This window comes from Pavona decussata, unplaced genomic scaffold (genome assembly GCF_977016875.1).
Source record: "Pavona decussata unplaced genomic scaffold, jaPavDecu1.1 SCAFFOLD_48, whole genome shotgun sequence".
Taxonomy (NCBI): Eukaryota; Metazoa; Cnidaria; class Anthozoa; order Scleractinia; family Agariciidae; genus Pavona; species Pavona decussata.
This window is the reverse complement of record NW_028145470.1, coordinates 1,575,390-1,590,728: the sequence shown is the minus strand read 5'-3', so window position 1 is coordinate 1,590,728 and position 15,339 is coordinate 1,575,390. Positions and strand designations below refer to the sequence as shown.

The window sequence follows — 15,339 nt, the reverse complement described above, 5'->3', positions numbered from 1 at the left end:
CGGAAAGACCATTAAACCTGTAAGGAGTTGCCAAAACTGGTCTCCTTCCAGAAGTTGAATGGACTTAAGCTCCAGTTCCTAAGTTAACTCTGAACATAATACCTGGTTGAAGTGAAGTGTAGTAGTAAGAAAACTTATGCGCATTACTAAGCGGGAGAACGACACTGATGATGGAAGTATCCACGAAAATTCGAAGTGCATCCACAAAGTGAAGACGTCTTGCACTTGAAGAAGAACCGAAAAATTCCGAAAGAAAAAGCGAATGAGAAATCCGAAATAGAGTCGCTGACCGAATAACCTGCAAAGCAACCCAAATAGGAGCCTAAAGGGGAGGAGCCCATCCCAACCCTTGGGACCCAATTAATTAACCTTAACTACAATTAAGTTAAGCCGAATTGCCAATCATCTGTGTATCGTGTGCTTTGTAAGGTTCATCCAGAGCTCCTATTTACCCCCCATACCCACCCAGGTTTGACTGACCAGCTTCCATGGCTTGCGAAGGCAGAGTTGACTCACTTAATGGTGCCATCGTACTCTGATCTGAATGGAAAACAGGATGTTGGTTGTACTGTGGCGTTGAACATTGGTATACTGTGGCTGAGGCATTTGAAACTGGCAGATCCTTCAGAGATGCTGAAAAAACAACAGACCGTTTTAACAAATACACCCCGGTTTGAGAACTGTAAATATATTGGGAGAAAATGTCGACCGTATCGCTCCCTTGAAAAGATCATTTACTATCTGAACAACGTAAAAACTTGAAAAGAATATATAAACAAAATTTGTAAACATTTTTTTGCCTCATATCAAGCTTTTTCCTTTCACCTGATATGTTAATTAGTGTAATTAATCTTGACAAAGAATCAATCAATCTGTTACTTTGAACAACTAATAACAACGAATTTAATACACTAACAATGCCGACTCTTGTGAAGGATGAATTGTAAATTGTCTGCACATGTACAGTTCTGGAAAACTCCTTGTCTACTTAACTCGACCGTCAACAAGAGATATAGCAAAAAGTACGGTTTTGTAGCGTTCAGCAGGAACTTAGCCGAGATGGCCTTGCTCTCTTTGTTGTTTGTTTCAAAGATGAACTATTTTGAGAGCAAGTTTACAATAAAGTTGTTTGTGGAAATGTCCTGTTTCCTTTTTCGTGTCAATGTGAACAATTTCAAAAGTTAAATTCAGGACTTTTTTACGAGTTTTTCACGTTTATAAATAGCAAAGAGGCACAACAGGGCCGACAATTTTAATCAATAGCTTTAATTAGTAAAAATATATAAATGTTTCCCGCTGATCAGCCTGGTGTATTTTGAAAACTCTTCGCAAAAGTTTAATTTCTTTCTTTTTTTTTTTTTGTCCCGGTGTCAAAGTGAACAATTTCAAAAAGAAAATTCATGATATTTTTCTTTACTAATTTAAACTGTTTGTTTGGTTCTTCAATAGGAAGAAAACATAATTTGTGCTCCGTTGTTGTTATAATGTTGTTTACTGATTTGTAGAACTTTCGCACGCGCTTGATTTTGAGAAAAACAACTCGAAAATTTCCGGCACAAATTTTTCCTCGAAGCTTATAAAAAGAAATGGAACTTGTTTCTAAAATTTAACTGCAGAAATGGAATAAATTGAACAAAAGTTACCTCTTTCAAGCTTGAAAAAGTAACGCAGTGTTTCCAGGTCACGTGTGTTGCGGACATAAGTTAATCATCTCATTCTTGCTGTTTAATTCCTTTACTCCCAAATTTCTGCTGCAAAAAACAATTAAAGTTAAATTTCAGTTAACGTATTTGATAATTTGTAAAGGTAAACAGAGTTTCACACTAATAAATTGATTTGTTGTGTCACCGTTCATTCAATATGGGAACAGTGCAAACTCCGCCGAGAGTTCCAAAGTTTAACAGTGCGGGAAAATGAAACACTGACCTTATTTTTCCTTTTGTATGCCTCTCTTCAGTGGTCCTTGGGCAGCAGCAACTTAGGTTTGTTTTCTTGGAAGATAAATGCAGATAAATGGTGAAGAAGGCACATTAAAACGGGAGATTGTTATACTCCTCCTGACACAAAAAGCCTTGACTTGTTTGTCTTCTGTCCTGAGCTGAATGAAACTTTTTTTGGAGACGGCGCCAAATCTGCTCCTAACCCACGTGATTCTTAACCCACGTGGTTAACACGCTCTTTCCTGATTGGCTTGTTAGGGTAAAATTCCCCCCTCTAATTGGCTGATAATTTGGCTATTTGCATTGCAAAGCATTGCAAGGATTCTAGGCGAAAAGTGGCGGTAAAAGTTGACGGGACCCGCAATTTTGGCGGTAAATCTTTCCAGACACCCGAAAAACCCTTGAAAATGCATCATTCAATAGAAAAAAAATCAATATACATTCGGAAGTCCTTTTTGGAATGGTCCCCGTACATAAATTTTACATTTTTGGGGTATTAAATTATTACCAATTAAGTTTCGGTAGTGGCATTCCATAAGATATCATTAAGTTTAGTTTTAGGTACCATACACACCAATGCGTCTCCGTTTTTACCGGGCCGAAAACGTATTATTTTATCATGATAAAATGTCCATCTTTTCCATCCAGTGATGGGGAAGACGCTAGCGCTTCTGAAAACCTTTTTTTTTTTCCCGCCAACCAAACATAAACATTTCCCAGAAACCTCTTCGCTCTGACGCTTGGTCTTTGATCCAAGATGGCGCTGTTTGAGTGTTGTTCGAAGCAGTTTGTGAAAGATACAGGGCGATCAACCCTTCACCCTGTTGTTGATTTAAACTCTTCTTCACGTTGCAACATTCTTTGTGTTGTGGTGAAAAAGAAGAGCCGCTGGTTTTGGAAATCCGTCAAATACGAGCCGACTCCGTTCACTTTGAACGAGATTTTGACGAAGGTGAGCTGTCAGATCTTAATATTTCCCTGAAAATTCCCATTTGGAAACAGATCCGAAAACCAACAATACTACAAGAAAGAGCTTCTTAGCGGCATTTAAGCTTATAGTGGCTGTCACAATCTAGGATTTCATCGACAAACCACAAACTCGATGAAATAGTCGAGGTTGCTAATGGCATGGCCAAAATCTTTCATTAGAAACTTTGGAAGGGTTAAAAAAGGATTAAGGGCATGATTTTTTTCCAACCTTATTCCTTTGCAATATTATTTACGCAGTAAAGACGTTTTTCTCCGGATTTCCTGAATGACCTTTTTTTGGGGAATTGGGAGGGTTGGGGGAGGGAGGACAATCAAAGGGGTGGGGCAATTTTCCAGACCAGCCTTACCCTATTTCAGAACAAAATGGTCAAAATCTGTACCCTTATTCAGACCAAAGTGGCTCAAAAACCACACTCTTTGACACCAAACATACCTATACTGGTTATATAGGGGAGTAAACCCCTCCCCACCCAACATTTGGACCAGGCACTGAAGGAGGTAAGGAGCCCAGGGGGGATACTCGGGTATAAACGTGACAGGGGGGTCCGACGTATTTTTTGGGGTCTAAAATTTTCAACTCCTGTATTTTTTTGGGTTGAAGATTTAACCATGTAATGTTTTGGGTCTAAAAAATCTGCGTGTATTTTTTTGGGTTCGAATTTCTGCCAGGCTAATGGTTGTGATACATAAACCACAAAAAAATATTTCCTCATTCTGTGTTCCAAGACTAGTCAACCTTGACCACGAAACTTTGTTTCTTTTTCAGCAGAAAGGCAGTATTTATACTGTTCTTAAAATTGCATTTTTGGGGTATAAATTAAAAGTCATGTATTTTTTGGGGGTCTAAAATTTCAGTCTTGTATTTTTTTGGGTGCAAAATATTAGGCTCCGTCGGACCCCCCCCCCCCCCCCCTTCCCTGTCACGTTTATACCCGAGTACCCCCCTGGGGTAAGGAGATGTCCACTTGGTGAGCAGTGATGAGCAAAGAAACAGTTGCTAGTTGCGGGACTTGTTATCTTAGTATAGGCCTTCATTTAACATTCTTCACCTTTCCATTTTGAGTTCAGGTAATTTAAACATTTATCTATTCTAGCCTTCTTTTTCTTCCAGCCAGTTGACATTACCAGCCATATAAACAAATCCATTTTCATCAAAGACTACAAGAATGAACCAAAGTTCCATGTACACGGCAAACTTGGTGCGAAAATTGCCCAGGAATTTGGCATTGATGCATCAGCCATTGATTCATTTACAGTCAATATGGATGTTGGAACTGTGATAAAGAAAGAAGTTACATGGGAGGACTTGAATGAAGCACTGGCTGACAAAACGTTAAATTTGGATCACGAGTTTGTACAGTACATACTAAACAAGCCCAGACAGACTCTTTGTATTGTTTATGAAACTGTCACAACTTCCAGTGATGCAGATCTTGATTCAGATGCAGTAAAGGAAGGTATTCAATCTCATTCCTTTTATTTAAAAGTTAAATAATTATATAACTGAATTTTAAATTAACTTTTCCTTGCGCCATCTAGTTAAAGGGCTCAGATCATAACCAACCTATGTTGTATTTCAGATTGCTTTCTGTTGTTTGTTGTTTTAGCCCAGAGTCACCTGAGTTTTTCCATGTGGCTTTGAGTCCCTTCAGGAAACATTGCTCCAATGTTTTATCCATTGCTTTGCACTACCTTTTGTGATAAAAATGAAAATCTTCCCTTTATAATCATAGTTTTTTTTTTCAACAGGCCTTATCACTGTTTTCGAGGCCATTTTGACGGGTAGGCAAACAGGCTTGAAATAACAGTGTTTGTATGGGAATCCGATGTCAAATAATTTTCATAAAACATCGCTTCTGAAAAATTCATGAATTGGAAACTTTTTGTTCTAGGAAAAGGATTTTAAGAACAAAATTGAAGGGATGTAGCTGTGACAGAAAGCGTCCAGTCGTGTTTTGAACTTTCCATACATTTCCCTGTATTTTTTCCCGCGAACTATTTTTAGTAGCAGCTCACGGCTGGTTCGCTATACATCCAATTTTGTTATTAAAATCCTTTTTCTAGTGCCAAAAGTTTCCAATTCATGAATTTTTCAGAAGCGTTGTTTTATGAAAATTATTTGACATCGGATATCCATACAAACACTGTTATTTCAAGCCTGTTTGCCTACCCGTCAAAATGGCGTCGAAAACCGTGATAAGGCCTATTATTTGTAGTGATTATTTTCTTACCTTAATATCAACAAAAACAAACAAAAGAATGATTATTATGAACACTTGTAAAATTTACTTTAGAGATTCACTAAAACTTAACATATTAATTTCTTTCAATGGCACCACTTGGAAGAAACTCTTTAATTACCAATATCAACATGCACATTCTCCATACTGTTCTCTCTATATTTTTAAGGAACTAGTTGGGAGAGTTTGTTAAAAAATCAAGGCAGCTTATCTTTGCTGATCATTTCCTTCATTTTTGTGACCCATATGCTTGATCAACTTTTAATATCGTACAGAGAAATTACATCCTGATCATGACTATTGGGGCTTAAAGGGTTAAGACTGTCAGGGTAGCAGGTGTTTAGCTAATCACCAGGGCCCGGTTGTACAAAAGCCAATTAACGTTAATCCATGATTAAAAGTAAGCCAAGGTTTTCTGCTCACTTGTTAACATTGTTTTTAAACTCTAATGTTAAGCTAGTGGTAAAGGAAAAGAAAAGTCAACATCAGCAGAACTGAGGGACAAAAATCTTTTTGAAAAATCTTTATTGTTGTGTAATTAAACTCGAACCAAAGTTGTTGTTAATCTAGGATTAGCTTAATCGGGCTTTGAACAACTCGGCCCAGATGTCCTATCCATAAATATTCCTTGTAACACTCTACCCAGTGCTCACTCATCATCCTTGTTAATTATTGTGCAGTTCCAGAAAAAATCCATACTCACCCCAAGGAAGGTCATTAGAAATTCCTAGGGGGAGAGGGGTTCTTAAAAGTCAAAATTTTAGAAGCAAAGTATGAAGCTAAACTGGAATTTCTTGGGGGGATGGGGAAGGTGCAATATTAAGGCATAAGGCTGCAATTCAAGAATTTATCAGTAATGTTTTCTTGAGTAGAGAATGAGTTGTCCTTTATTATTTTGAACAATTCCAGGTGATGCGAGTGTGAGTGCTGGTAAACCCACGTTCTCTATCAACTTGTCTGGCTCTGTACAGGCAGCTCGTCATCGCTCCTTTGAACTTCCCAACAACACTATTCTTGGATACGCTTGTTATGAGGTGACATTTGACACTGTAATGGGTTCTTTTGAGCTTGTGGTACCTGACGCCACTGATGCGGGGAAGGTAGAAGGCAGCAGAAAACATCACATGTTTGATGAACCAGATGGACAGAAGGGTAAGATGTGGGCATTTTATACATAAACTAGTTTCAATGATGTTAAAGGGATGGGTTAATAATATTAATAATAATAATAAGAAGAAGAAGAAGAAGAAGAAGGAGAACAACAACAACAACAACAACAGCAATAATACTACCAATAATAATAATAATAATAATAATAATAATAATAATAGTAGTAGTAAAATAATGCAGGGGTACTTTTGTACTGCCAGTTTCTTTATGCATCAGGTATTTTGTAAAGTATAGTGTCTTCTGTTACAGGCTACTGAGAGAGTAAGTGGTTTTATATTCACAAGATGTAAAAGTTTTGATCTGTATTTTTTTTTTTTTTTGGCAAAAACCAATGTTTTTGGTTTCAGAGGGCTCAAAGAATCATCATTTATTTCTAGCATGCATTGCAGGGAATTATTTAAATTTTTTATACAGTGCCCCTTAATTTGATGCAGTTGGAGTTGTAATGAGTCCAGCATTGTAATTTTAACTCACCATAATCTTTCTCTTAGTAATAATCCATGATGGTGGCTGCCATCTTGGATTATAAAATAAAAATAATAAAATTTTCAATCCTGTTTTTGCAGATAAAGCACTGACAGCTGTGTTTGATGACCTTCTAAAGTCCTCTCTGTGCAGCAAGATTGTAGAAATTTACAGAAAGATCCTTGCATACCCAGAAGCCATTGCACCTCTCAGAGATATGGTCAGTATTGTACAGTTCCAGAAAAAAATCCATACCCACCCCATGGAGGGTCATTGGAAATTCCTAGGGGGGGGGGGGGGGTCTTACAAGCCAAAATTTTAGAAGCAAAGTATGAAGCTATACTGGAATTTCCTGGGAGGGGTGCAAAACAAAAACCTTCCGTGGGGGTAGTATGGATATTTTCTGGGACTGCACATTGTTATTTTATGCTGATCACTAAAAAATGAGAGACTGAAATAACTCTGAAAGGAAGTCAATTATTTTCCACTGAGAATTAATGCCCTGGTAAGGAAATGTGGTCCACATGAGCTAAAGAAAATGTTTGACCTCAGTGGATTTCAAAGCCACGATTCCTGGATTTTGGTCACAGATGCTCGACCAACTGAGCTACAAGGCCAGATAGGAGCAGGTCATTGGTAATTTGATGCTAAGGATATATCATTATTTTGATTTTGTGGGGACAATTTGTTGATGATTTGTAGTAGTAAAGGAGGTGTTATGGCAGTACCGACAATGACACATTGAAAGAAAAACAATTGAAACTACTGAGCCCAAGCAGTGACCAACATTAAATTTCTCCTTACAATACAACTACTTCATCACAATGAAAATAGAGGAAGCTATAACAAAGAGAATGTTTTGATGATCAGGCAAATTCTTTCAACAATAATGTCTTGATTAAGAAAAAGATAATGGGGCATAAGGTGGTATGAACACACCATGAATTAGTTCAGACTAAATTGAAAATTTTTGTCTCTCTAAGTGAGAAATGGAGGAGGCTGTTGTAGAAGCGTCTCTTTCTTGAGTGATGCGCTTGATCAATTTTGTATTTGGAGAAAGTGCCTGAAATTTTGCATGTTGCCTTCATTTCACTCAAAAAAAAAATATTTTTTTTCTGCTGATTTGTGCTTCATTCTTGAGAAAAAAAAAGATTAAGGAATTCAGTGATCTATCCCTCACAGATGAAATATTTAGTAATAAATTATTGTTCAGTCCAACCTGTAAAAATATTCATTTTGTTTCTAAAACTTAATTGAACAGCTAGAGGAAGCTCTGTCATCCAGCAAAGACAAAAGTCCCAAGCCGCTGACGCTCTCAGAATTTAAAACAGGAGTTGGCTCAGGCTATGAAAGCTGCAAGGACCTTCTCCTGCTGTTAGGACTCAAAGTGGAAGAAGCTGGACAGGGTAGCATTGTTGTCTCCAAGGACAGCAGAGTTGGATTGTTACACTGTTGCACTGCTCTTACAGAAGCCATTTTTGGTGATTTCCTGGATGATTTCTGAATATAATTAATGAAAGTGGCAAGTGCAAGCTGTACCAAAGGAATTATTAAAATTATGGTCTGATTTACAAAATTGTTCATTTTGTTTAAAAAAAAAATTAGGGCTACATCGGCAGCTTTTATTGCAACAGCTATAGAGCAAGATATGCCAATAGACTCAAACGTTAGAACCACATTATATAGCATAATAAACAGCACCACTGGAAAGTACTGCTCAGTAGCTTTCATTTGAATGGTCACACTTCAGGATTTCATACACAGACTCAAAACTTAGAACCACCTTGTACAGCATATTAGACAGCACTACAGGAAAGTACTGCTCAGTAGCTTTCATTTGAATGGTCACACTTTAGGATTTCATCCACACACTCAAAAGTAAGAACCAGCGTGTACAGCATAATAATTAAACAGCATGCCACCATAAGAAAGTGCCTTTAGTTAAAATCTACATTAAGCTCCCCTCTTCAGTAAGCCCCCCCCCCCCTCCCTTCTAATCCACTCCCATGTTAATAGAGCACAAAGCAATACTTCAACTTGACAGGCATACGTACCAATGATCAAAACATCAATTATTTTAGGAAAACTTGCGGTTCTCACCATTTGCAAGGAAAAAGTGGTTGCTGACAAGTAATTGAATAATTGTCAAAGGTACTTGGTTCCCTGGAAATTCTAGACAGTTTTGTGATCCATTTGATTTCCAAATCGAAGTTTCCAGATTTCCCTTGCAAGTGATATTGTCAGCACCTTTGGTTGTCATTGGGCTGAAGAATACTTACAGAACTGTGGTTACCTAAAACTGACGTTGTATCTGTGATACTTTGCCATCCGACCATGTACACTTTACCGGTATCTGTGATACACCACCCAAAATTAGTGCCATGTTTCAGTTGTGTGGTAAATTTTGGAAAAAACTAATAATTTAATTACTAAAAATTCGCTCAACTCAAAAGCTGAAATAAGCCCTCCTCTCTAATACATCTCCTTCCTTGAGGCTGCCAGCAAAGTAAGTGATCCCCCCTCCCCCCACCCCCCACAGAGGGTGGAGGAGAGGGTGGTGGTGTTAATGGAGCCTTTACAGTGTTCACGCTTTCATGATTTTCCATGGTTTAACTTAAAATTTAGGCTGTGTCTGCAAAACATGATAAAAAATTGCATGATTGTTTAATTTTAGTTGACATGTGATTCTTTGTACATTTTTTTAAAGAGTTGTCTGCACAACAGTGTAAGGCTTTAAAGGAAGTTACGGCACAATACATGGAACCACTCTTGTATCTGGTAAGTAAACTGCGATGTCAATTAACTTTGTATATTGTGCAGTTTCAGAAAATATCCATACTCCCCCCACAGAAGGTTTTTGTTTTGCACCCCCCGTCCCCCCAGGAAATTCCAGTTTAGCTTCATACTTTACTTCTAAAATTTTGACTTTTAAGACCCCCCTCCCCCTAGGAATTTCCAATGACCTTCTGTGGGGTGGTTATGGATTTTTTCTGGAACTGGACATTGCAGTTATTGTACACAATAGTATGTCTAAAATAATTTAATACAGAGACCTTACTTAAAGCAATAAAGCATTTGAAATGTTGACATCTTTCTGCAAACTCATTGTTAGGAGTATATAGAATGGTAAAATCCGAGACTCACCAAGATGCCGAGACCCTCATTTTAAATCCCAGACCGAGACTTAACTATCTTAAGTTTTTCAAATCTGAACCCAAGACGCTGTGAATCAAAAATCCAAGAGCGAAAGGCTGTGAAATCAGCCTCATTCTTTTTAAGGCATAATATGGCAATATACAAGCAGAATTTATCCAAGCCTACATGTTTTGCAGCCTATGTGATTGCAATGTTGAACGTTTTTCACTGTTATTCTTTGTTTTCTTGTTGCTTTATAATGGTTCATTCAGACTAAACAATTGCAACTTGGCTTGCTAGACTCAGAGATTCAAATTTCAAAATACGAGATTCCGAAACCTCCTTTATTTTTTACATGCTCGAGATTCCAAGACTCTTGCTTTAGATGCTGAGATTTCGAGACTCGCAGAAAATTTGCTGAGACACTTCATTTTTCAAGGACCATTCTATACCCTTATTGTTAAATCCAATCTTTTTTTTACAGCTGAAGAAAACCATGTATGGGAGTACTGTGTCAGCTGATGACCCATTATTTCAGAGAGTGTGGACACATTCTTCAAACCCTGCCAAGGAATTTCTCCTGACTCTAGGGTTTGATCAGGTGACTGACGGCGATCAGAAGGTGCTGCGTTTAAAATGGGATTTTGAACATGTTATTTCCCTTGAGGATGTTTATGTCGCAGTGTTTGTTTTGTGCTCAAAATAACTTCAAGTAACATGACCAGGACATTTGTTACAAAATAGCTATAAACCTTCTTCGAGGAGGTTTTTGGTCAGAAATCATGACTATTGGAAGGTTATATAATGCATCAATCAACTACATGTAAGTCTGGTTAACTTAACTAATGTACTAGATGACGTTAGCACATGAGATGTCTTCCTTAATTCACACCATCGGTACTAAGGACTTCTTACTACAGTAGAGTCAGCCTAAGATTCAAATGTTCAAGAAATTAATGTGTGGTGTTACACCATCATCTTGCAAGACAGAAGGATGAAATTATTAATAGTCTGAATAAGCATTATCTTTCCATAACCCTCTGGGGTGTTAAGCTTCCATTAAACACTATAAATTGGAGGGGGAGGGGGAGGCATATTCAAAATAGAAGGTGTGTTTTGTTAAAGTAAGATACAGTAGTCAATATTTACAATATTATTTAAAAGCGTGTCAGTTTGAGATTTCTATCAGCTGATAGCTGGGAAGGGGCCAACACCAAAGTCAGTCATGAATTCAAAGGTAATAGAAACATGAACTACGAGTTTGTGGAGAGCTGTCTGTACTAAGGGGGGGGGGGGGGGGAAGGGGGTGGGGGTTGGTTGAATAATAATTGATTTCTCCATTTGTAAGCAGTGCAATCACAAATGTTACAATAAATGATAAGCCATAATCAAGGTTAGCTATAACATACCTGGCGGCTTCAAAGTTTTCTAATCTTTTTTGTAGTGGATTGGTTCTAACCTGCTTTTTGCATTCCAAAAATATATCTAGTGTCCACGGCTCACTGGGTGGACTATAATGTCTCGAATTGCCACATAACTAATTAAGGAGAATGTGACTTAATCATAAATGTATATTCAGCTTTCATTTGATTATCATTTTCTCTGCTTGACAATGATGTATAAAACATCAAAATAATGCAGCAGGTTTATTTTTATATTTTCACATAATTTTGTTTGTAAAATTCTTTTTCACATCCAACAGTTTGGATACATGGATGTTAAAACTTAAAAAGATATTTTTTTCTAGAGGACATTCTTTGTTTGTATGATGGCTTAATAATTTATTATTTTAATTAATATTGTTGTTAGTTATAATTAAATTAGAAGAGACTGTTTTCTCTGTTCAAAATGTAGCTGATGATGGATAGTTTGTAGGTCAAGGAATATTTATTCAAAATGTAGGAAAGTTAACAAATGCATTCAAGTCTATAAAATAGTTGGAATTGAGAATCAAATTTTCCCTGTGTCCATAGTTGGTATATGTCTTCTAGGTTCAAGAAAATTTAATGTATTCAAGTAGCAATTAAAATAGCAATTATCGTTGTTTATGTTGGAGTGGCACTGCTCACCTAGCTGTGCTGCTGTTGCAGCACGTTGTTGTGTTTTGTTGTTGTTGGGCTAGCTAGCTGCATCAGGAAATGCCAGTGAGAGAAGTGAGGCCTTTAATGGTCACGCAATAGAAGTCACCAGCCACGCCAATCACCAAGCACTCGGTGTCCCCCAAATTCATGCCAAAGGCATCTAGTGGCCTTACTTTAGTTTATTACTTTACGTTTCATAAAAGCTTGTGTGTTTGGATACTCTTAATGGAGCAGTGACATTAATTAAAACTATATATAACATACTAAATGCAATTGAACATTCAAAATGTAATACACAGTTCTGTTGTACATGATGTTTACCAAGTTTTTTGACTTAATTAAGGTGTGATTCCATCAAACTGCACTGGTAAAACATAATGTCTGGCATCATACTATAGCATGCATTATGAATGTGCATACATAAAGAACACTGACGTTTTGCTTTGAGACTAACAATTCATTAACCCATTGTCCTATCAAAGATCTAAAAGATTACGTGCAGTGGTTTTAAAACCCGATAAAACCTCCTTATTATTATGCAGTGTTTAATGTTTTTCTCGTATGCTAATTTCCAATGTTCACAAAAGCATCATTGTTATGAACTCTCTTGACACACGCTCTTCCAGAAATGGTTTTGAAGCTGTTCAAAAAACTCACAGCATGTGTTTTATCGGGTCTAAAACCACCTTGCGGTTTTAAATCCCAATAAAACACTGCTACTCATGTCTTGAACATTTAAAACTTAATGGCAGAAAAATGATCTGATCAGCATCAAATTTCTCCTTACAATGTCACTGTTTGATCAAACAAATGGGTCATAAGAATAAATACAGTGATCCCACCCAAGATGCAAATACAAATACAAGCTTTATTGCCAACCCTAGTAAGGGGATGGATGTATGGGTGAAAGATGAAATGGCTAAATGATGAATCAAGAAATTCTCCCAGTTAGTATCATAGGATTCATATGGAGATCAATGGAAAGAATATGTATATTGATAATAGAGCTTACATGTACTGGACAATACAAGGCTTTAAAGATATCTAATGAGGTAAAATTAGGCTGCCAGATAAAGAGTTTTTTCTCAATTTATTTACATTATTTTGTTACAAAAATTTATTTACAGTTAGTTTACTGCCTTTTGTTGTACTTTTGCAGAAGTTAATAATGTTATGTAACTTTAATATTCACCTTTGTAAAGAATTTAAAGATTGTCTGATAATGTTGAATAACAGCTAAAGTTGGTGGATTTAAACTATGCTTCTAATAGAATTTCCTTTAAAAATAAATTACACTGCTATTTTTTTACAACCCACACCAAATTATGTCGTAGCTAGTTAGAGTAAAAACTCCAGAACAATCTGCATAATTCATAATATTTTTGCTTTCAATGTAATTACTCACAAAACATGAGCCATGCAATAAAGTTTCAGATGGTAAAAATCTTGTTGGAGTTTTTTTAAAATTGTGAAAACATTGTTGCGTTATGCTACTTGTGTCTGAGCAAGCTTTTGAGCGTTAACTTCATCCATAATTCCTCTAAAAGATTCCACACTGACCTGTCAATTAAAAGAAAAAAAAACTTTAATCCACATGTAGAAAAGAAGGAAACAAGAGGAAGTAGAAACACTTTTGAATTAAGGATTAGGTACAAGAGATACTTGCACAACTCTAGCAAGTGTTTTGACAGAACAGTACCCAAAAAAAATGCTGTGTATTGCTTCAAGATAATTTTGCTTCCTGGAGTACATGTACTTTGTGTTTGCTACTTAAAAACTCAAATGAACAATATAGTTGTTCCCTTGTTTCAGTGGGCTACAGATTTCAAGATTTTGGTGTTAAATTACCACGATTTAGAGATTAATGCTTAAAATTCTATGTCATATGCATAGGGGTTGAAGGGTGGTAATGTGACTGGGTGGGGTGCACTGGGGCTACCATATGCATTCTGTAAGTGCAGGGTGATGCTCACTGTTTACAAGCCCTGCCACCAATTAAGACGTCGTATTTGTTGTTGTAAATTATCCTTGGAAATGTAGTTTTAACATGTACGGCTGCATCTAACAACTGTAAAAAGTAAGTTTCAGGGGCCTCAATGGGTTGTAGTGGCCAAGGGAAGACACCCCTACAGAAAAACCCCTGACCCACTAGGGTGGGGGTTATCTCCTCATCTCGTAAAACACATGATCAGAGAAACTGGAGGGGTGGACCATGGATACTCTTATATGAATGTCCAAGGGGCATTTTTTTTTCTGCAGCAGGGAGAAGGGACTTAGCTAGGTATGCCAATGTTTTGACAACCCCTTTCTACTTGGCTCATGTTATATGTATGAATGTATACAAGTCTTTGCTGTAAATAATAAATAATTATGCAATTTGCCCTTGTCAGGTTATCATGAATGAATTTTCAGTCAGAGGAACAAAATATGCATTAATTCTTAAAAGAAAAGTTGTGTTTACCAGCCCAGCAGGATGCCTTGTGCTCGCCTGCTCCCAGATCTTTTCAAATGCATCAGTTGTCATCTCAACTCCAATACCATCAAAGATTCTTCTGATCTGTAAAATGTCACATTTAATGAATTAATTAATTCAACAAATGCTTATTGAATCACCATTGTTTTCAATATTTGACAAATTTGGTTCCATGTTTTTTTTATTATTATTATTATTATTAACAATTTTAATTTATCACTACCTCATACTGGTCCCTTGGTTGGAAGAAGTCCTTTTCATAAACTCCATGATTGCTGTAAATTGATGGGTTGATCAGCCCATAAGCATCAGATTCGTCACCATAGTTCTGTGAAGCAGAATTAAAAAATGAATGACTCAAAAAGTTATTTTTGCTGCCTGTATATAATTGGACATCATTTCAATTCAACAACACACTGGTAATTCTCAATGAGACCATGAAAATTTTGAAAATTGAATTTGCCATTCTGAAGGTTGCTCAGAGATATGTGGTAAATTTTGTTTGCTAAGACCTTCAATTCTTGGACATCATTGAGGCTGCTGGAAAAACAAGGTATCTACATATACTTATGGGAGGTTTAGAATGCATGGTGTCCACTTATGGGGTCTTAAAATGCACATTGAGCATAATATATTGCTTCAGAGGGTATTCACGTAGGGGGAGTTAAAAACCAAGACTTCTTTTGTGTGATAAGAAACAATCTTGACTAATTGAACCCCACCACCAACCATAATATTTTAAAACTACATTCAGCCGCTGCCACTTACAGTTGTGTCAGCCACGCGTCTCGTCATTGGTGCGGGTAAATCTGATCTAATTGTTGGTACACCATAGGCTCGCCAAC

At 36.9% G+C, this 15,339-nt stretch overlaps 2 protein-coding genes and 1 long non-coding RNA gene across 8 annotated transcripts in view; 1 reads left to right on the top strand and 2 right to left on the bottom strand.

The window, feature by feature from the left end:
- Positions 1–115: 115 nt before the first annotated feature.
- LOC146481687 (uncharacterized) lies at positions 116–2,627 on the bottom strand. Of its 3 annotated transcripts, none has more exons than XR_014864295.1 (3): positions 1,923–2,627; positions 1,644–1,748; positions 116–633 (listed from the first exon to the last, which is right to left on the bottom strand). It is a non-coding gene; the product is annotated as an uncharacterized LOC146481687 (long non-coding RNA). The 3 variants fall into 3 exon arrangements; XR_014864294.1 differs by having other exon boundaries at positions 1,644–1,751; positions 1,927–2,627; XR_014864296.1 differs by having other exon boundaries at positions 1,927–2,627.
- A 39-nt stretch (positions 2,628–2,666) lies between these two features.
- Positions 2,667–13,467, top strand: LOC146481686 (uncharacterized). 3 transcript variants are annotated; one of them, XR_014864293.1, is made up of 8 exons: positions 2,667–2,892; positions 4,042–4,387; positions 6,080–6,322; positions 6,907–7,025; positions 8,067–8,286; positions 9,513–9,583; positions 10,425–11,053; positions 11,809–13,467. XR_014864293.1 is itself a non-coding variant. In XM_085107758.1 (8 exons), the coding sequence occupies exons 1-7, from the start codon at positions 2,698–2,700 to the stop codon at positions 10,644–10,646; spliced, it is 1,416 nt and encodes a 471-aa protein (XP_084963884.1). In that variant the 5' UTR covers positions 2,667–2,697; the 3' UTR covers positions 10,647–10,652; positions 10,703–11,229. The 3 variants fall into 3 exon arrangements, 2 of the variants coding, with proteins under 2 accessions (XP_084963884.1, XP_084963883.1); XM_085107758.1 differs by lacking the exon at positions 11,809–13,467 and having other exon boundaries at positions 10,425–10,652; positions 10,703–11,229; XM_085107757.1 differs by lacking the exon at positions 11,809–13,467 and having other exon boundaries at positions 10,425–11,229.
- Positions 13,425–15,339, bottom strand: part of LOC146481684 (EF-hand domain-containing family member B-like) — a 24,126-nt gene continuing 22,211 nt past the window's right edge. For both annotated transcript variants that reach the window (XM_085107756.1, XM_085107754.1), the window contains exons 11-14: positions 15,263–15,339; positions 14,718–14,822; positions 14,483–14,578; positions 13,425–13,581 (exon numbers count right to left, since the gene is read on the bottom strand). In XM_085107756.1, the coding sequence (XP_084963882.1) occupies positions 13,507–13,581; positions 14,483–14,578; positions 14,718–14,822; positions 15,263–15,339 (353 nt within the window). In that variant the 3' untranslated portion in view covers positions 13,425–13,506. The remainder of the gene's footprint in view (positions 13,582–14,482; positions 14,579–14,717; positions 14,823–15,262) is intronic.

What these genes read in the sequence shown, in the direction of transcription:
- LOC146481686 (XM_085107758.1), top strand. Translation starts at nt 2,698, where the DNA reads ATGGCGCTGTTTGAGTGTTGTTCGAAGCAGTTTGTGAAAGATACAGGG. An exon ending in TTGCACCTCTCAGAGATATG is followed by an intron (nt 7,026 to 8,066) that starts GTCAGTATTGTA and finishes TTAATTGAACAG; the next exon opens with CTAGAGGAAGCTCTGTCATC. An exon ending in TGGAACCACTCTTGTATCTG is followed by an intron (nt 9,584 to 10,424) that starts GTAAGTAAACTG and finishes TTTTTTTTACAG; the next exon opens with CTGAAGAAAACCATGTATGG.